This window comes from Drosophila elegans, unplaced genomic scaffold (assembly GCF_018152505.1).
Source record: "Drosophila elegans isolate 14027-0461.03 unplaced genomic scaffold, ASM1815250v1 contig_183, whole genome shotgun sequence".
NCBI lineage: Eukaryota > Metazoa > Arthropoda > Insecta > Diptera > Drosophilidae > Drosophila > Drosophila elegans.
Genome location: NW_024545550.1, coordinates 11,679,309 through 11,697,446, shown reverse-complemented (window position 1 = coordinate 11,697,446; position 18,138 = coordinate 11,679,309). Strand labels below are relative to the sequence as shown.

The window sequence follows — 18,138 nt, the reverse complement described above, 5'->3', positions numbered from 1 at the left end:
GAGTGGCAAACTGGTTTTTGGCTGCGATCGAGCCACCCTACTGCTTCGGCCAACCACAATTAACGATGTTGACGTTCTCTTCGAGGCGCATGTGCGCATGTGTGCAGGCCATGGTAACTTTGGATTCGGATTCGGATTCGGAGTCACTTCAGCTCTATGCTTCGCATCGGACCCACGGATATCTTTTTGTTACAGTTTCATAATTGTTGTCTTGGCCAGCAGAGTGTTTTAATGATTTCGCTCGGAATATGTTTTAATCAGATCAGTGCATTGTCGCTTCGCATTACCACCTGAAATTGTGTTGAGGAAAAAAATGCATTTTTAAGTGTATGTACATATGTGGCATGTTAGTGGCGAACATAAAAAATATGAGTTACCATTGAAAACCCACACCCCAAAACGAAGTGTAAGTGATTTATCCCGTCGCAGAAAAGAAACTGAATGTATAATATTATCTTTTGTGTGGGGACTTTGAGTCTGAAAAACTGGAAGCCTTTCTCTATCGAATGAATGTGTTTCTCAATGACCTAATGTTTCATTGTCTTTGTGCTTAAAAGTGTGCGTGTTGTGCATTAGTTGAATGGTGGTTACATACAGTGGGTGCGAAAATTACTCGCACTCTATTACTCTGTTGCTAGTTTCAATGTTTTCCAAAAGTGATCCGACCAGTTCTGGGAGCCAAAGCATTTTGCACAGTGCCTTTGAAATACCAAAGTGATCTACCGCTTGAAAAGATCGAAAGATTACATAGATGTATGCGTTTTGTGATTATGGGTCACCCTACCCAGTTTTAACCCATTCAATGCCAAAATATAGCGGTCGATGAATAAACTTAACGATACACGAGTCCGGTTGTCAGCAAATTGGCTCAAACCTAAGAAATTGAGTAACTAATGATCAATCACAACTCGGGCCATATGAAACCTAAACAAAGTTAACCGTATTGCATGAGTACATAAAACTTTACATAACAGACCTACTTGCATAGATAATTCACTCAATGGACAACGCTCACTTTTAAATCCCACATGCTGGCAGAAAATCATGCATAGCAACCAGTGTCACAGTGGCCAATTAAAAGGTTTATGGCACTTTAATTAGACCCTACGCAATGGAGTGTAATAAAAAATAATCGTAATAATCAGTTAGGGTCTCCAGTTTACGTTTTTGGTCATCCACTTAATACATTTTATTGATAAACTGTTAATAAGTAGCTACGTTTATTTATTCGAAATTTTTAAACCGTTTCGGGTGAAAGCTTTTAACTACCAGTTAACCGTTTATAATTTGGTGATAATAATTTTACTTTCTTAGCTTTACAGGTATTATTAAATTTTCCTAAGCTTTGACCTGTACCATTTTACAAATATGTTGCGCTATCTGCTCATTCTGTGCGCCTTAAAAAGCGGTAAGTTTATTGACCCATAGTTTTCCAAATATAATTTATAGCACTACCATTATAAGCATGTTTCATTTGATTAATATACAAAATTGCTAACGAAAACAAAAACAAAACAGTTTAGTAAAATAGGTTAAACAAAATTAGTTTATAATTTGAAATCTTCAAGGCTTTTGTGGCCCTGATGCAATATTTTTTGAGTAATTACTCTTACCAATCAAAACGGTTTCTTAAAAAACCGGTTTTTGAAAATAAAAACTTTGTTTCTGTCTTTATCTTAAGGCTTATATTTTCTAATGCTTTTTTTAAGCTTAAATTAATTTTTAGTTCACTTACATGTGTATATTTTAAAGTTGGAATGCCAAATAAATTAATCAAAATAATGTTGTCTATTTAAGCATTAATAGGATTTTTGTCATTCAAATATTTAATGCATTAATTAATATATTCAAGCAAAACAAAATAGTAAAATAGGTTAAACCAAATTTGATTATGATTTTAAATTTTCAAGGCTTTTGTGGCCCTAATGCAATATTTATAGAGTTATTATGCCTACCAATTAAATAAAATATATACCTAGTTGTATTTTTTTTGAAGCTAATATTTTCTAATGCTTCTCATTTTTCGAAAACTTAAATAACATTTTCTTTTAAAATTGCACAAGCATATTTTATATATATGTAAGTGAGTACTTTAAAGTAAGAAAACCAAATAAATTAAATAAATATTTTATATATATGTAAGTGAGTACTTTAAAGTAAGAAAACCAAATAAATTAAACAAAATAATGTTGTCACTTACATATTTAATGAATTGATTTACTTATCCCAAAATAAAATCAAAGTAAATAATAAAAATAATACAAATTTTATCTAGCTACATGCGGTGATACTGAGTTACTAACTCAAACTGTTTATGGATTTTTGGATTTTACAACTACCATTGGGAATACTGTTATGGTGTTCTCGCCCCAAAGCTCACCAGCCTTTGGTAAGTAAATTTCTGTAAATCAACATAAGTGTATAATTGATTCTTTTAATATACGTAAATAATTTGGTTATATGTGTTTGTTTTTTTTTTTAGAACTAAAATCCAACAATACTCATGAGATAATAAATATAATAGAAACTAAACCGAAAGTAACTAAAAAAGAAAAAGAAAAGGTCGGAATTAAGCCAACGCCCCTAATTGTGACTCATTCGGTTGTTAACGTCGAAACTGAAACATCCCAGATAGAATCTTACAATATAAGTCTCTCGAACTCACCGATCCAAACTCTTTTAAATACCCCCGAATACGATTTACTCTCTCGTCAACCCGAACAGTTTGCCGAAGAAACCTATCGTGTGGTTAATTTTAAATCCAAGAACGAAGCCGACCGGCAGAGGATCTATCAATCCAAGAAAGAACCCATTCATGGGTATCAAACGAGATCAAGTCAAGAATTTAAGAGCATTGTAACGGCCACCAAGGAATCGGGCAAATTCTCTAAGGTCTCTCAGGTTCATCCTGTGTCGAGTGTTGAGAAAAAGAGTAAGCCCCGACAGACGCGTATAAACAAGCCAGTTACGGCCTCGATTCAACCGAGTAGAACTCTGAAGGAGTCGAGTTTTCAGACTCAGTTATCCAGCAAACCGCCACGCAAAAGCCAGCAAAGTAGTCGCGACAACAGGGGATCATCAAGTACCAGAAAGTCTTCTCGGCCCAAGGGAAAAAGGTAAATCCATTGTGTACTTCAGAGATACTAGCTAGTGATAATCAACAATACTTTTCCCATTTAAATAAATATGGTGCTTCATGCTAACTTTAATTTCAGGAGAAATAAGCACACCCAAAGTTCCAAACTGGCAATAACTCCGTCGGTAACAGAAACTACCTCTCGTCACTCATATCGGACGAAAGCAAATGCAAATGCTGTACAGGAAGAGCCAGTATCGGTTGTTAGCCCTAATTCATTTAAGCTGAATAGACGTCCTGGAAGATGGCAGTACAAGTCCTCACCGAAGCCCAAAGTTAACATTAGGAAGAACGCTAGCCCCAATGTACCCAGCCCCATTCAAAATGAAACGGCTCCAAATGATGAGACTCCTGTGGAAATCATTACTAATCAGGCTCTTAACAATGGAAGAGATCTGGAGGCTTCCGGTTCCCAAAATGGTCCTGTGGCGAATAATAACAATGATGATCCCAACTCTAAATACTTTATACAAACACTGAACGTTGAAATATCGACACCACAACCTTTCATTGATACCTATTATGAAATTGCAACTATTAAAACGCCTTTTATATTCCAGGTAATTATTTTGTTCCAATTTTTATACATAATATAAGACTATTAAAATATCATTTTTGTTTTCAGGCCGGAGTGGTTAAGAAAACGCGTTTTTTGACCGTTACATCAACAATAGAGAAAGTGATTGTAGAGGAGCACACTAAAGAATACTCTGAAGATGATGGTCCTTTGACCGAGAATATTTTAGAGGCCACAGCCAGCACCGAGGATAAATCTTTGGCGGGTAGTGTTACGACATTGAAACCCATTTATCTGGGAGAGGAAACGGAAACTCCCAGCTTGGAGACAATAACAGAATCCTTTTCCATAACTCAAACTAAGCTGAAAACTCAGATCCTGCCTATAATATTTGAAAAGCGAAATGAAACGATCCAAGTAACGCTGGTGCAGACATATGACTACACCAGCCTAATTACCGTCACGCAGACAATATCGCCATTGAGCGAAGACTTTTCCCCATCGAAGAACTTTAAGGACTTTGAGGGAAGTTTGGACGAGGCTGGATCGGAAATAAATTTGGACCTTGAGTTCGGCGATGAAGACAATACAGGCAAATTTGACGCCAAAATAAAGCCGAAAATAAAGCCGGACGTTAAGAACAACGTAAGCAACCCATTAATCCCGGAAACTATTAGCTTCCCAGACAGCCTGCAAAACAACTTGATAACTTCAACGCGTCCTGTCATAAAACTGGAAACAATATGGGAGTCCCATGTGGTTCCCCTTGTTAGAGGAACCGAAACCATCATGAGAACGCTTTCAAAGTCTGTTGGCGTTGTTGAAAAAACAGAATACGTAACGGAAGTTGCTACAATTCCCATGCCGCTTCCATCAATTCCATCATCACAATATCCGTTCTCAATTAACCCATTCAATCCGTTTAACCCATTACTGCCCATTCCCCCGCAGCAGCTTATTACATCCACTGAAATTCAGCAGTCCATGGTAACGGAAACGAGTTCGAAAGTTTTGAAACTGACTTTTGGCGCGCGAACTGCTTACACCACAATATTTTCCACTTCCGTCGTTCCAACAGCTGTCACACGATTAATAACCGCCACCATTCCAGGCCAGCCCGGCCAATCTTTCCCCAACTACTATCCGCCACCATACAATCCCTTTGCCTATGTTGGCTAATTATTAAATTCATCGATGTACTAAGTGCGAGCACCCAAACCTATTACTTCATCTGCTCTTATTAGGAGTCCTGTATTATAATTAAGTTCATGTGCAAATATCGAAAGGCGGTGATATAAAAACAATAGATTTTATTAGATTGTATATGCACTTTGTCGCAAAAGTTGTTAATGTAAATAATAAAATTAAGTCTAAATTAAGATTTCTACGAATTTTTTGGATTATTATCAGATAAGCAAAACATGGTTGTAGTTGCGTTTAACACTGTTAATAAAATTTTTACCCTTTTATTCCTGGAATTGATATATCTCTATACTTTTAATTGGTTATCGCTTTGATAAATTCAAGCAATTCACATATGTTTTTATATCTAGCAGGGGAACGATTGAGAATGATATATTTTTTTGAGTTCCACTCCATCGTTTCAATCGAATTGTCGACAAGCGTGGCCACAAGTCTGGAGTCAGTTGAAAATTAACTAACTATTTTTAAAATTTTATAAACTGCCATGATGCAATTCAAGTAAGCTACATTTTGCTGCATATTACCTTTATAACAATGAAAAATCAACCTCAACGCCGATAACTCTTACCACTATCGATTGCCCTGGCGCATGCCGCTTTACACATCACTAGGGCTTTTGCGGCATTTACACATCTCTAGACATTGGAAAAAAATAAAATCGTAGGAGTTTTTATGTGCTTGCGAAGAAGTGTAAGTAATTGCTAATTTTGGGCTTATTGCTTGCCGGTAGTAAGCATTACGTGTGATGTGTGTGGCCTAGTCTTCGTAAACGTGGCTTAAAGCTAGTTTAAAAACGAACTAGCGTTTATTTTTGGTGAAAAGCTATGTGTACATATGTATGTTTTCGCGTGTGTGTTTTGTGCACATGCAGTTTTATGCTGGCAACATAATTACCAAATAAATGCAACGCGTCATGCTGTTGGCAAAAAGTGCACTAGCTTAAACAATTGTGTGAACATATGATAAACATATCTGCGGCTTAAACTTGCAATTGTACGATTTCACATATGTACATATGTATATCCTTATGTTGGCATAATTGTGCGTGTATCAAAATAAAGTGAATGTAATTTGGTGATCTATTTGTTTTGGCTATATTGGTAAAGGGCCAATGAGTTTCTATTTATACCCCAAGTTGGCTAAAATGCATATAGAAAAGATTTGCATACGCACTTTCACGTGTAGCTCATCTTATTTGAGACCGATTTATATGGGTGGTCCAAAGCTTTTGGATTTACATCTTCTAAAACCATTTTTTTTTATTGGTTTCCAACGATACAATTTCATCTTAATTTTGTAAAAATCAAGAACATGCTTTAGGATGCTTCATGGCTTTAATTTTAGTCTGGGTCGGGGCACGAAACCGTGTCAAGCAGGTTTTTAGAGATTGCAGCAACGCCGTCACACGTTTTCAGCTGTTTATTTAAGCCCTCCGTTATGTAAACGACTTTATCTGTTTGATTATTAAGATATTTATGAAATAAATTCTCTTCCTCACATGTGTTGACTCTGATAACCGAATTGCCTTGAACGCTTTAAGATAATCAAGCATTAATCTCATCTCCGCAGGTTTCTACTGTATTTAACTATGTCGGTACACTATAAATTCAAGAGTACCCTCAATTTTGATACAATAACATTTGATGGACTTCACATTTCCGTTGGGGACTTGAAAAGAGAGATTGTGCAGCAGAAGCGATTGGGAAAAATAATCGACTTTGATCTTCAAATCACAAATGCGCAGACTAAAGAAGGTTTGTATACCATAAATCTACAATTATTTCCCTCTAACATGAAGCCTATGCCCCGCAGAGTACAAGGACGATGGAGTGCTTATCCCCAAAAACACTACGCTGATCATATCGCGCATACCCATTGCCCATCCCACGAAGAAGGGCTGGGAGCCACCGGCATCGGAAAATGCCTTTTCAGCGGCGCCAGCCAAACAGGACAACTTCAACATGGACCTGTCCAAAATGCAAGGCAGCGAGGAGGACAAAATCCAAGCCATGATGATGCAAAGCACGGTTGACTATGATCCCAAGACGTAAGTGTTTCCAAATTCTGAAGAATCACCCATTTCTAATGCTTAATCTGTGCAGGTACCATCGTATCAAAGGGCAATCTCAAGTGGGCGAAGTTCCGGCATCTTATCGATGCAACAAATGCAAGAAGAGCGGTCACTGGATCAAAAACTGTCCCTTTATTTTGGGAAAGGACCAGCAAGAGGTCAAAAGAAACACGGGGATTCCGCGCTCTTTTAGGGACAAACCAGATGCAGCAGAGAATGAGTCCGCCGATTTTGTGCTGCCTGCAGTGCAAAGCCAGGAGATTCCGGAGGATTTAATATGCGGCATATGCCGTGATATATTCGTCGATGCCGTCATGATACCCTGCTGCGGAAGTTCCTTTTGCGACGACTGTGTGCGCACTTCGCTATTGGAGTCCGAGGACAGCGAGTGTCCCGATTGCAAGGAGAAAAACTGCTCACCGGGCTCTTTGATTCCTAATCGGTTTTTAAGGAACTCTGTGAACGCCTTTAAAAACGAGACTGGTTACAAAATTAGTGCAGTTAAATCAGGTAAGATAATGCCAAATTAGTCATCACAAAAGGAAAATAATAATCCATCTTTTGTTAGCCGCAGTAAAAAATGAGGATAAACCACTGGTTGAGAAAGAAGTTGAGGAAAAGCCGGTGGAGGAGGAGGAAAAAGAAGAGACCGCAGAGTTGAAAACTGAAAAGCAAGAAGAAACAGAAACAGAAACTAATGGGAACAAGGCGCCGAAATCGGAGTCTCCGGAACCTCCTCCGACGGTGGAACCGTCACAAAAGGAGAAAGATAAATACGATTCAGACTATGAGGATAATATAACCATCAAAATGCCCCAACCTACTGCTGATTCAACATCAGTGCCTAGCAAGGTGAGAAGTCACTATTAGCCTTTATGCGTTTTATTAAAGTGTTTATTTTTTGGTTTCAGAGATCTCCCACTTATTCCCACAAGTCGAGTGAATCCTCGCACCGACGAGAGAGGTCGGAGTACACTTCGGACCACGATCACAAGCACCACCGTCCATCGAAATCGGAGTCTGGCCACAAAGAACGCAGTCTGCTGCCCACGCCCATTGGCACTGTGCCCAGCTACCAAGGGCACATGATGAGCGGCGAATCGGAGGACGCTCGCCGCTCGAGTGCTTATAAGCCGCAGTACATGCAAATGCAACGGGGTCCACCACCGATGCACATGATGAGCCACCATATGCCGGCCTACAACAACGGGTATAACAACATGGGACAGAGGCCGCCCCTAAGGTAGGTTTCTCCCTTTCCAACCCTCCGGATCCCGCCACCAAGTGGATCGAGTATCGACAAGCCGCTGGAGTTCCGAGGCTCTAAACGAATCCTGCCTGATCTCAATACATTTAAGTGCCAACTGAGGCCACAAAACACCTAGTTAAGAGTATTTTAAGCTCTGGGCTCGCCAGCCTTTATGCTTTGTTGAATGTTGGTTAATTTTAGTACTTTTGATTAAAACAGTATTGCTTACAATCAACGTTAAGCTTTTTGAATTGTAATTAACTTCTGAAATTGCAGCTATGTGCCGTATCAAAACCAATCCGTACATCCCATGCGTACGCCTTACGGATCTGCAGGCGGAAGTATGAATATGAATATGTCACAACCATTTCAGTCCCCAAATTTAGCCTCGATCTATCAAGGGGTAGCGGCCAAGGTCGGCTCCGGGTGAGTGTGGCATTGGCCATTGCCTAATAATAGGGTAAATAACGCATATAAATGTTGCAGTTTAATTGACGACCCACTGGAGGCCTTCAATCGCATCATGAAGGAGAAGGAACGCAAGAAGGTGGACCGATTTCGCGGTGGCGATCATCACAGGTCGAGATCGCCGGACAGACAGAGGCACCGCTTCAAATCCCCCATGTACGAAAAGGATGGGCCCCGGGATAATCTGAAGGACAAGAGGCCGCGATCACGGGAAAGAAAACGAGAATATAGCTATGAACGTCATATGCGTCATCCTCGTTCTAGTCGCCAGGCCAACGATGGCTCCAAATCACCAGGTGGCAGGATCAAGAGGTACTTTTTGCTTTTATAGCTTTAAAAATTATTTTTTTTTTAATGATTTGCTGTTTTTTGCAGATCTGGACATCGTCGCTCTGCGTCACCAAAGCCGGCGTATAAGAGTGATTACAGGGACAAGCCTTATAGCAAACCGTTTGCACCCAAACCAGAGCCAGTTGAGCCTCCGCCACCCGGATTTGAGCCATTGCAGCTGGCGATGGATGACGATGGCTACAAGAACAAGCATCTGGCTAGCCTAGAAGCATCACATGGCAGTGGCAGCGGCAGTGGCAGTGGCAGCAAAGGCGGAAGCAGCAAGAAGAACGAGGAGGAACGCCGGCACGAAGAGATGCCGCGCAAAAGGCACAGGTCGCGCAGCAAGAGCAAGGAATCCAAGCCAGTCGACAGTAGCTATAGGAGCCTAACGCCGCCGGCGAAGATCACTACTCCGAAAATGACTTCTGCCCAGTTGCGTGAACGCGAGTGCACACCGAAAACGCCGGAACGGGCCCACGATGAGTATTTGCCAGCGAAGGCAAGAGTGAATGCCGCCCAGTCCGACATGGACGACTCGCAACTGGGACCCAATGTGGGCAAGGAGAACAAGGTGAAGAGTCCGTCGTCGAAGGAGCGCAAGAAGAAAAAGAAGGACAAGGCTGAACGCAAGAAGAGCAAGAAGGACAAGCGGGCCAAAAAGGAGAAGGGGGAGCGTCAGAAGAAGAGCTCGTCGATAAACCGATCCGATTCGGATATTAACAACACCTCGTTGGTAAATGAGACAACCTATAAGATCCTATTATCCCCCAGGGTCAGTCCCAACTTCGATATCGAATCGTCTGCAATTTCTCCCGCTCGCAACGCTACCGAAAACCTTAATCCTAAAAAGAGGGATGCATCCCTGAATTCGGATGTGGCCACCGACGATAATCTCGGTTCGAGAAGCAAGCGCAGCGAGGCCAATTCTGTCAATCTATCCAAATGGGAGCTGGAGGAGAATAGCACAAGTTTGGAGGACTCTTCCAAAAAGTCTGGCAATCTATTGGACGACCAGTCCGAGATCACTTCCGATGTCCTGCGCAAGGCTGAAAACGCCATATTTGCCAAGGCTATAAACGCGATTAGGCCGGTTGAATTTCAAGTCATCATCAATTCCAAGGGCAACAGCAAGGACCGTTCTGTAATCAGGAACGACAAGGAGCGCTCGCCCACGCCCAAGCGTAACAGCAGCAGGTCGGTGAAGGAGAGGCTGGGCAACAAGGTTCCCAGCGAGCGCAGCCGTTCGCCGGACAAGTCGCGTTCCAGACGAAGGGAGGCGGCCGGCAAGAGCTCCGACGACGATTCGCATCGTGGCCGATCGGATCGTCATGGCAGCCGGAAAAGGGAGAGCCGATCCTCACGCGACCGGACAGCGGCGTCCGAAAAAAGGCAGGAGCGTTCGTATAAGCGGAACACGCCCGAGGACGACAGGCAGAGGCGGCCGTACAAGGAGCGTTCCGACCCCAAGCTCGCAAAATATGATCAAATCAATAGCGACGACTCGGATCGAAGGGGGGCCAGAAACCATAAATCCGGCGACGGCCGAGTGGTGTCCTCTGTAACAGCGGTGGCAGCTGCCCTCAAGCCCTGTCGTCCGGACAATCCGTTCAGGAAGATCGTCGACAACAGCTCGTCGAGCAGCAGTTTAGTTGTAAAATATGATAATACGATACAAAACGAGGCAGCGGCCTCGTCGGACAACAGCATGGAGCACAGGAAGCAAAAGGATAAGAAACTTAAGAAACATGCTAAATATTCGTCAACCGAATCGTTGAGAAGCGAGAAACGCAAGGATCTGAAGAGCAAAAAGAAGAGCAAGATTTTGAAAAAGAAGAAAAAATCAAAGAAGTAGGTAACGATAGGCTATGGAATAAGAAATATAAATATATATATATTATTATTGAAGATTTCTGTGTACAAATCAAAGATTTTTAATGTATGTATTCAACATGCAACTAAGTATACAAATAAAACAGAACTACTCAAGGACATTTGTTTACTACTTTATTAATTTGCCTTGTAGAAATAAGCAAATTCAGAGGCTTTCGATTGATATTCGAGAAATTAAATATGTTTATTACAAACAGTTATCTTAAAAAATCGAGTAAATTACATATGCAGAGATTTGACTGAAATTAATCATTATTGCTTAAGCCATCCATAAAGGACGATGCCATTGGACTGGGGGTTCTAGAGATTATATTATCATTGCCATAGTCATCGGAGATTGCATCCACTGAAAGTACAGAAAATTGCAAAATTCAATTACATTATTTTAACTCAAAATCACACAAATATGTAAAGCTGCTTGCCTTGTTCTAGAAAATTAGATTTTCTAGTTTGGGTTATGGAACTCAGCGAATGTATGATGGGACTGCAGGCCTGATCGGCTGTTTCGAGCGTTGTGGGTAAGTCTAAGAGTCGTTGATTTTGAATACCATCCCCCGGGCCCATGTGAGAGATGTGGTTGAAATTTGTCGGCGCTGATATCATCTTTGATCTACGATCACTGCAGAAGAATAGAATGACGTTAGGCATTGCTTGCGCCGATTCGGTAACTTATTCCCAACCTTTTGATGGTTTTATTAATCTCTCTAATGGAAAATCTCCGCTTAATGCTCGGCAGTCCTTTTCGATTTCCCTCCCGATATTGCAGTTGGCCCTCTGAAAAGAACGAATTTTCATTTGTATTATCAAATTATATCAGTAAACACAACCATCACCGACTTACTTGTGTGAATATTGGACAGGTAAACAATCAAGGGGGTGTCATTGACGGAGGCCAAGACCACATTTCCCAGATTATTTAGGGGCAGCGATTGTTTCAGACCAATCGACTGCACCCATTCAGCGGTCTGAGTGTTGAAGATATCCAAATGTGTGTCCGAGAACACCAGCAAATGGCCATCGCAAAAGGCTGTTAAAAGCATCCACAAAACAATTATACAAAACGAGTCATTAGAAATTTATTCCCCTACTCACTTATGTACGTTGGAAAGGCCGGATACATTATTTCCCTGTCCCGAGACTTTCGACCCTGCAGGTCCACGTAAATGGCCAGGGTTTGGAAGACCAGTAAGTACTCGCCAAAGTTACCGCCACTTGGGCACAGAATTTCAATAACCCGGACCGCATCCACTCCGGAATAGTTCAAAAATGCACACAACTGGTTTTCCGGGTGCACCAAAGCTATTGAAAAATACCAAAAAGTTGTGAAAAAAGAAAACTTCACGCAAATCTATCATTACTCACACATTGCAGTGGCTTCTCCACGCAGGAAGTAGGCGGTGAATCCACTTTGGTGAGCCACAACCAATCGCATATCGGACAGGATCTGCAGATGCTGGGCCATGTAGCCGATGGTGAATTCGCAAGTCTTCTGGTGCCTTGTGCGCGTTCTGTTTATCTCGTAGACTACGATTTGTGTGTGGTTATTGGGCCGCTTCAGCGCGATAATAAATGAGTAGACGATGTTGGGGAAACGGCGAATGATTCCAGTGCAAGCAGATATGCAGTTCTTCGACTCAATCACTTTGATCCACTCGACATCGCTAGCCTCTAATGCCCTGATGGGCAGCAAACGCAAATTACGTTGCTTTCCGCACAGAATAACGAGAATCTGCTCCTCTTCAATGTACCATAGCTGGAGAATCTTCTTGCTTTCGCCAATACGAGCGATTTCTGGAAGCATACGGAAGCAATTAGCGTTTTGTCCTCCCGCAAAAAATCGAATTACCTACCGTACTGATCGAGATTAATGTAGAACAAGCCATCTTCTGTCCCCAACAATATTTGATTTGGATATATGATGACGGAACACAAGGCGTTGCGTATTAGAGATAGGGTATTGTCCAGAATTTCGTTAACTTTAAATATAGCAGTATTTGGTAAGCTGTTTCGTTTCAATATTCGATGCAGTTCGCCCAGGGCAATGACCCACTTGGACTTCTCCGACTCGTTGTCGGCCAGCATAAGGGTGTTCAGCGACAGTCCGCCATCAATGAGGGCGGTTTTAATCTGAAAGGCAGAGGGATTAGTGCTTTGACTCCAGAGATATTCCGAGATAACCCTTTAAGTACCTTGAAAATACATGGCACATCTTTCTTGGCGGCATGAATGACATCGCTTTCGCGCACACTGCCCACACAGAACTCCGGATCCCGCATGTCCAGCACTTGGGACACACTCACGCTGGGCAAGGCACATCGATCCGGCGAGATGTCGTAGAGAAAGAGCTTGAAGTCGCAAACGACGACGAACTGCCTGATCCAGCCGCGTTTGATCACGCCCGATTTGGGTACCTTCACGTAGCCCTCGTAGGCGGTGCCAATGCCTCGGGTGGGATCGATGCCCAGCGGCCGCTTCGTTTGGTCCATGGGCACGGGACAGGTGGTGGGCACCTTCTGGCAGCAGATCGTGTGGCAGGCGAAGCCGCAGATCTCGCAGACGACTCCCTGCCGCGTGAGTCCCACCATCAGCGAGGTGCAGTGGTTGCACTTCGTGGGGCTGCTGAAGGTTCGCACCAGGAACTGGTGGATCGCCGTATTGCTGCTGGCCACTTTCTTCTGAGATTCCTTCACCAGCAGATCGCTCTCATCGCCGCGGGACAGATCGCTGGCCGAGATCTCCTTGAGGGCCGAGTTCTCCTTGCTGCCTTTGCCCGCATACTTGGGCTCGTAGTTGAAGAGCATGCCCGAATTGCCGGACTGGAAGAAGTTGGGAGTGCCGATGAAATTGTCGCCGGACTCGTTGCCAAAGCTTTCGCCCGAGTCTATGGTCTCCGAGTTCTTGGACATGTCGCGGAAGAAGGCGCTGCTCAGGCCATGATGAGTGGATTTGTTGAGGAACGACTCGGAGTACTCCAGGCCGCCCTTCTGCAAGTCCCGCAGTTCGGTCTCCTTCTTCTGGAAGTCGTGCAGTATGGAGTCGTAGCGCTTCTTGTAGTCCCGCACCTCCTTCTGCGTGGATATCAGATCCGATCGGGTTTGGCTCAGCTCATCCGAGATCATGGCCTTGGCCTGGATCTCCCTTTGCAGTGCACTCTGCAGGTTGAGCAGCTCCATCTTGTCCAGCTTCTGGGAGCGGCGATTGCGCCAGTTCTTGTTGTCCACGCCGTTGTTGTTGAAGGTGCCCACATGCTTCAGATACTCCAGCTCCTCGGTCATTTTGGTGGCCAGGGCCTGCAGGTAGCCTCGAGCATCCTTCTCGTCGGACACCCATTGGATGATCTCCGCCATTTGGCGCTCCCACAGGGTGATGGCCTCCCGCTTCATTCGCAGCTCCTTGAAGATCTCGTCGTCCTCGGCCTGCAGTTCCTTCAGGCTCTTCGCCTTGAGACTCACCTCTGAGCTCAGCCTCTGCTTCTCCTCGAACCACGAGGTCTTCTCCAAGTCGTGTTGCTTCTTCAGCTCCAGGAGCGTGTCGGCCGAATCGGTAATCGATTCCAATTGGGTGTACTTCAGTCTGTCCTGCGTCTGCTGCAACTCCTTCGTGAGCTCCAGGTTGGAGTTCTCCAACTCGGCGAACTGCTCGCGCAGCGCCTCCAACTCCATGTTGTGACGCGTCTGCTGGTGACTTAGCTTTTCGGAGAACTGCAGCTCCAGTCTTTCGATCTCGTACGACGACATCTCCGAGGAAATGCTGAGCGGCAGCGTGGTCTCCACACTGGAGGAGCCCTTGCGCAGCTCCAGCTGCAGCTGCCGGCAGCAATCCTCGGCATGCTCGCGCAGCTTCTTCTCCTTGGAGGCCTCGATGACGGCGTCCTCGATGTGCAGCTCCAGCTCGCGCCGCGTTTTGTCCGACTTGCGCAGCTCGTTCCGCAGACTGTCGTTCTTCTGCATGGCGCCATCGAGCTCCTCCTCCTTGTCCCTCACCTGGCGGGAGAGCTTCTGCTTCTGGTTGCGCAGCTCCGAGAGCTTCTCGGTGACCTCCGAGTACTCCATCATGGCGATATTGCGCTGAGAAATGGCGTCCTGCAGCTCGGCGTCTTGGGCTTTGAGCCGTTCGAAAATCTCATTGTGCTGCTTCGTCAATTCGATCTTTTCCTGCTTGAAGGCCGCCAGCTGCTCGTTCAGCGCCTTGACCTGTTTCTCCTGCACGGAGTCCACCGACGCCTCCGAGTTGTTGCTCGGCAGGATGGCCTGCTGTGGACTGCTTATGGTGTCCAAGGTGTCGTCGCCAAAGCCAGAGCTCTGGTTCTTCTTCGAATCCAAAGTGGAGCTGCTGCTCAGCGAGAAAGTGAAGCCTATGAATGGGAGGTGGAATCCGGAGAAGGCGGGATTGGCCGACGGGGGAATGGAGTCCGTTAACCGGACGTCGTTGTCGTCCACATCGAAGTTGGAAGTGTCCGTGGGACTCGACACTTCCGGCACATACGGTGCTGGCCCCTGCCTAATGTTCTTCCAGTCGATGCCCACAAACCAGGCGTGATCCATAAAGTCTTGGATGCCGTTCTGGCCCAGCCGATTCTCCGGAATACATATCAGCTTGCAGAGCAAGTCTTGCGACGTCTCCGACACCTTGTAGTTAATGGTCTCCTGAGTCGGCAAATTGAAGCAGTTCTGATGATTCATGATCTTGCCGTACGTCTCGACCAAACTCTCTGCGTAGAAGGGCGTTTCACCATACAGCATTTCGTACATGCAGACGCCGAGGGACCACCAGTCGCACTCCGTTCCGTAGCGACCCTTTCCGTCCTCCATGGCCCGCAGTATTTCCGGCGATATGTAATCGGGCGTGCCCACAGCCACGTTCGACTGGACGGTGCCATCCTTGTCCAGACGCAGGCACGATCCAAAGTCGGCCAGCCGCACATGGCCGCGCTTGTCGAGCAGCACATTATCGGGCTTGATGTCCCGGTGAACGTACCTGATCTGGTGAATACTGTTGATGGCCAAAATCATCTCGGTGATGTAGAACTTGGCCATGTCCTCGGGCAGCTTGTCCTCAAATTTACTCAGCAGCGTCAGCAGGTCTCCGCCGCAGTAATAGTCCATGACAAGATACTGAAATGAGGAGACTCGTGAGCTTTGATGAGGGGAAAAGATGCTGAAAAGATGTGCCCTACCAAGTTGATATTGTCCTGAAAGGCGTAGTGCAGATTGGTGATCCACTGCCGGTCCCCGAACACCAGAACATCCCGCTCTTCGCGAAAACAGGCTGTCTCGGCCCGCTTAAGCATCTCCCATTTGTTCAGGATCTTCATGGCATACACTTTCTCTGTGGATATCATCTGAACCACGCAGACTTCTCCAAAGGCACCACGCCCGATTATCTTGAGTATGTCAAAATCATCGCGGCTCAGCCGAAGTTTTCGTACAATGTGCACGAAGGGCTTGGCTAAAGGATAAGTAAAGTTTTAAAGGGATATATAAATAAAGTATTATGTAGCCATCATAGTTACATAGTTTGAGGAAATCGGAGACCCCCTTTTCTCTGCGCAGGGAAGAGTTACTGCATTCGTCATAGAGCACGATGAAGGTGTCCAACAGATAATCCAACGAAAACTGATGCCCTTCCGTGTCCTCGCCGAATTCGGCTGCCCATTTTTGTTCGCTTGTGGTATCGCTTAGAATATATTTTAGAAATGTGAGCCTTTTCTTGCAGCTTCCTGTGGTTATATCTGAAAGAATAGGAATTGGTGCTCGATGAGTAACTGAAAGATAACTCCAAATATGTCTGCTATCTGTATATATAAATTGACGGAAATGAAAGTTTTGAAATATGTTTGAAAAATCCAAAAATGCCTATTTTATACGGACAAACAGATAAATACTTTAGTTAATTAAAGATTAAACTACAAAATATGTTTCGTATTTGAATGTATAGAATGTCGGTACTGAAATTTCGAAATGGGTTTTGACAATGCATATTTTATAATATCTGAAAGATAATTACTTAATAAAATCTTTAATACCTTAAAGGCAACTTTAAGTATAGTACAAGTATAAGTTTCGTATATAAATATATATATAGAATGCCGACACTGAAAGTTTTGAAATGAGCTCTCTATTTAAATCGAACCTAGAGTTAGTAAAATTTAAGTAGTTTAAAGATAACAATACAAAGTAGCATTTTCGCAGATACGAATCTAAAGAGACATGGCCTCTTTTGGCCAAGAACGTAGTTATTGTTTTACCCTAAAAACGGACCAACACATGCATTGCAAATATTTGCAAGCCCCACAATAATGCCGCACCCACTGACGTCGTAATCACCATCACCTGGCTCCTTCCAACTCAAAAATGTGGCTCGGGTGGCAAAAAATCAGCTCAAACGGGTGGGTTATCATGGAGACGGAAACCGAAACTGAAACCGAAACGTGGGGAAACGTAGACCCAGTCCTACATACTGCATGTAGTACTTTTCTAAACAAATGACTGGAGCACAATGGCCTAAAATAGAAAAAGGGCCGAAACAGAGCACCAATTGCAATGGCTTTTAGCTACTACTATGTATTACCAATTTATTTACAAATTGTTTTCTCTGGTTTTCGTATTGGCTACCATTATTTACAATTCATATTCGGGCCATTTCGATTTTTCAAATATGTATGCGGGGTATTACATATGTATTGGGCCGACCCCCCGTGCAGGAGTATATAATAAGTATAAATCCATACAGACACATCTAAGCTTATGTACATGTCTGCATGTATGTTTGTTCTTCCGCACAGATATAAATAAATAATTGTTTATATGCATATGTATGTATATTATACAAAAGTGCGAAAAAACAAATGGTCAACAAACAAATAAACACAATCATATACTCCTCGATTTAAGTGTCACCGATTCACTAATATTACCACTTATTTCGGAAGATTCGTATTCCATTTTAGTTTTTATTTTGTCCGGACTAAATCATAATCATATTTATCCAAAATAGTGCAAAAAAGCCGAACTGTCGAATTGTAGTGTTCCGTTTGGGGGGGGGAACACAGTATGACCTTTTTGGGTTAAAAAAAAATCCCAAAAATATCTTAGCGATTAGTATGCGCGGTCTTATTACGCGTTTTTTATGGTTGCCAGCTGATCGGGGTAAATTTTAATAATTTTCCTATTAACATTTAAAAACATTTTAATATGTGATCTATAATTCAAGTAAATATAATTCTGAATTTATTATGTTCGAAATTGCGGTAATTCTTACTACTTTTAGTT

General features: G+C 43.5%; 3 protein-coding genes across 4 annotated transcripts; 2 read left to right on the top strand and 1 right to left on the bottom strand.

Moving 5' to 3' along the window:
* The first annotated feature begins 142 nt into the window (after nt 1-142).
* On the top strand, nt 143-5,122 carry LOC108144881. Of its 2 annotated transcripts, none has more exons than XM_017270039.2 (6): nt 143-406; nt 1,323-1,408; nt 2,276-2,389; nt 2,483-3,116; nt 3,216-3,696; nt 3,762-5,122. In XM_017270039.2, exons 2-6 carry the CDS (start codon nt 1,369-1,371, stop codon nt 4,830-4,832), a joined length of 2,340 nt encoding a protein of 779 aa, XP_017125528.1. In that variant the 5' UTR covers nt 143-406; nt 1,323-1,368; the 3' UTR covers nt 4,833-5,122. The 2 variants fall into 2 exon arrangements, with proteins under 2 accessions (XP_017125528.1, XP_017125527.1); XM_017270038.2 differs by having other exon boundaries at nt 1,315-1,408.
* A 337-nt stretch (nt 5,123-5,459) lies between these two features.
* LOC108144783 (E3 ubiquitin-protein ligase RBBP6) lies at nt 5,460-10,963 on the top strand. The gene is made up of 9 exons (XM_017269894.2): nt 5,460-5,546; nt 6,426-6,610; nt 6,669-6,903; nt 6,959-7,437; nt 7,496-7,779; nt 7,839-8,170; nt 8,453-8,602; nt 8,663-8,956; nt 9,020-10,963. The coding sequence occupies exons 2-9, from the start codon at nt 6,445-6,447 to the stop codon at nt 10,827-10,829; spliced, it is 3,750 nt and encodes a 1,249-aa protein (XP_017125383.1). The 5' UTR covers nt 5,460-5,546; nt 6,426-6,444; the 3' UTR covers nt 10,830-10,963.
* Nucleotides 10,964-11,026: 63 nt separating this feature from the next.
* Nucleotides 11,027-17,928, bottom strand: LOC108144669 (serine/threonine-protein kinase Genghis Khan). Its single transcript, XM_017269725.2, has 11 exons — nt 17,784-17,928; nt 16,380-16,598; nt 16,044-16,315; nt 13,057-15,981; nt 12,718-12,994; nt 12,230-12,658; nt 11,960-12,166; nt 11,709-11,894; nt 11,548-11,641; nt 11,290-11,486; nt 11,027-11,213 (listed from the first exon to the last, which is right to left on the bottom strand). Exons 1-11 carry the CDS (start codon nt 17,809-17,811, stop codon nt 11,113-11,115), a joined length of 4,935 nt encoding a protein of 1,644 aa, XP_017125214.1. The 5' UTR covers nt 17,812-17,928; the 3' UTR covers nt 11,027-11,112.
* Nucleotides 17,929-18,138: the final 210 nt, after the last annotated feature.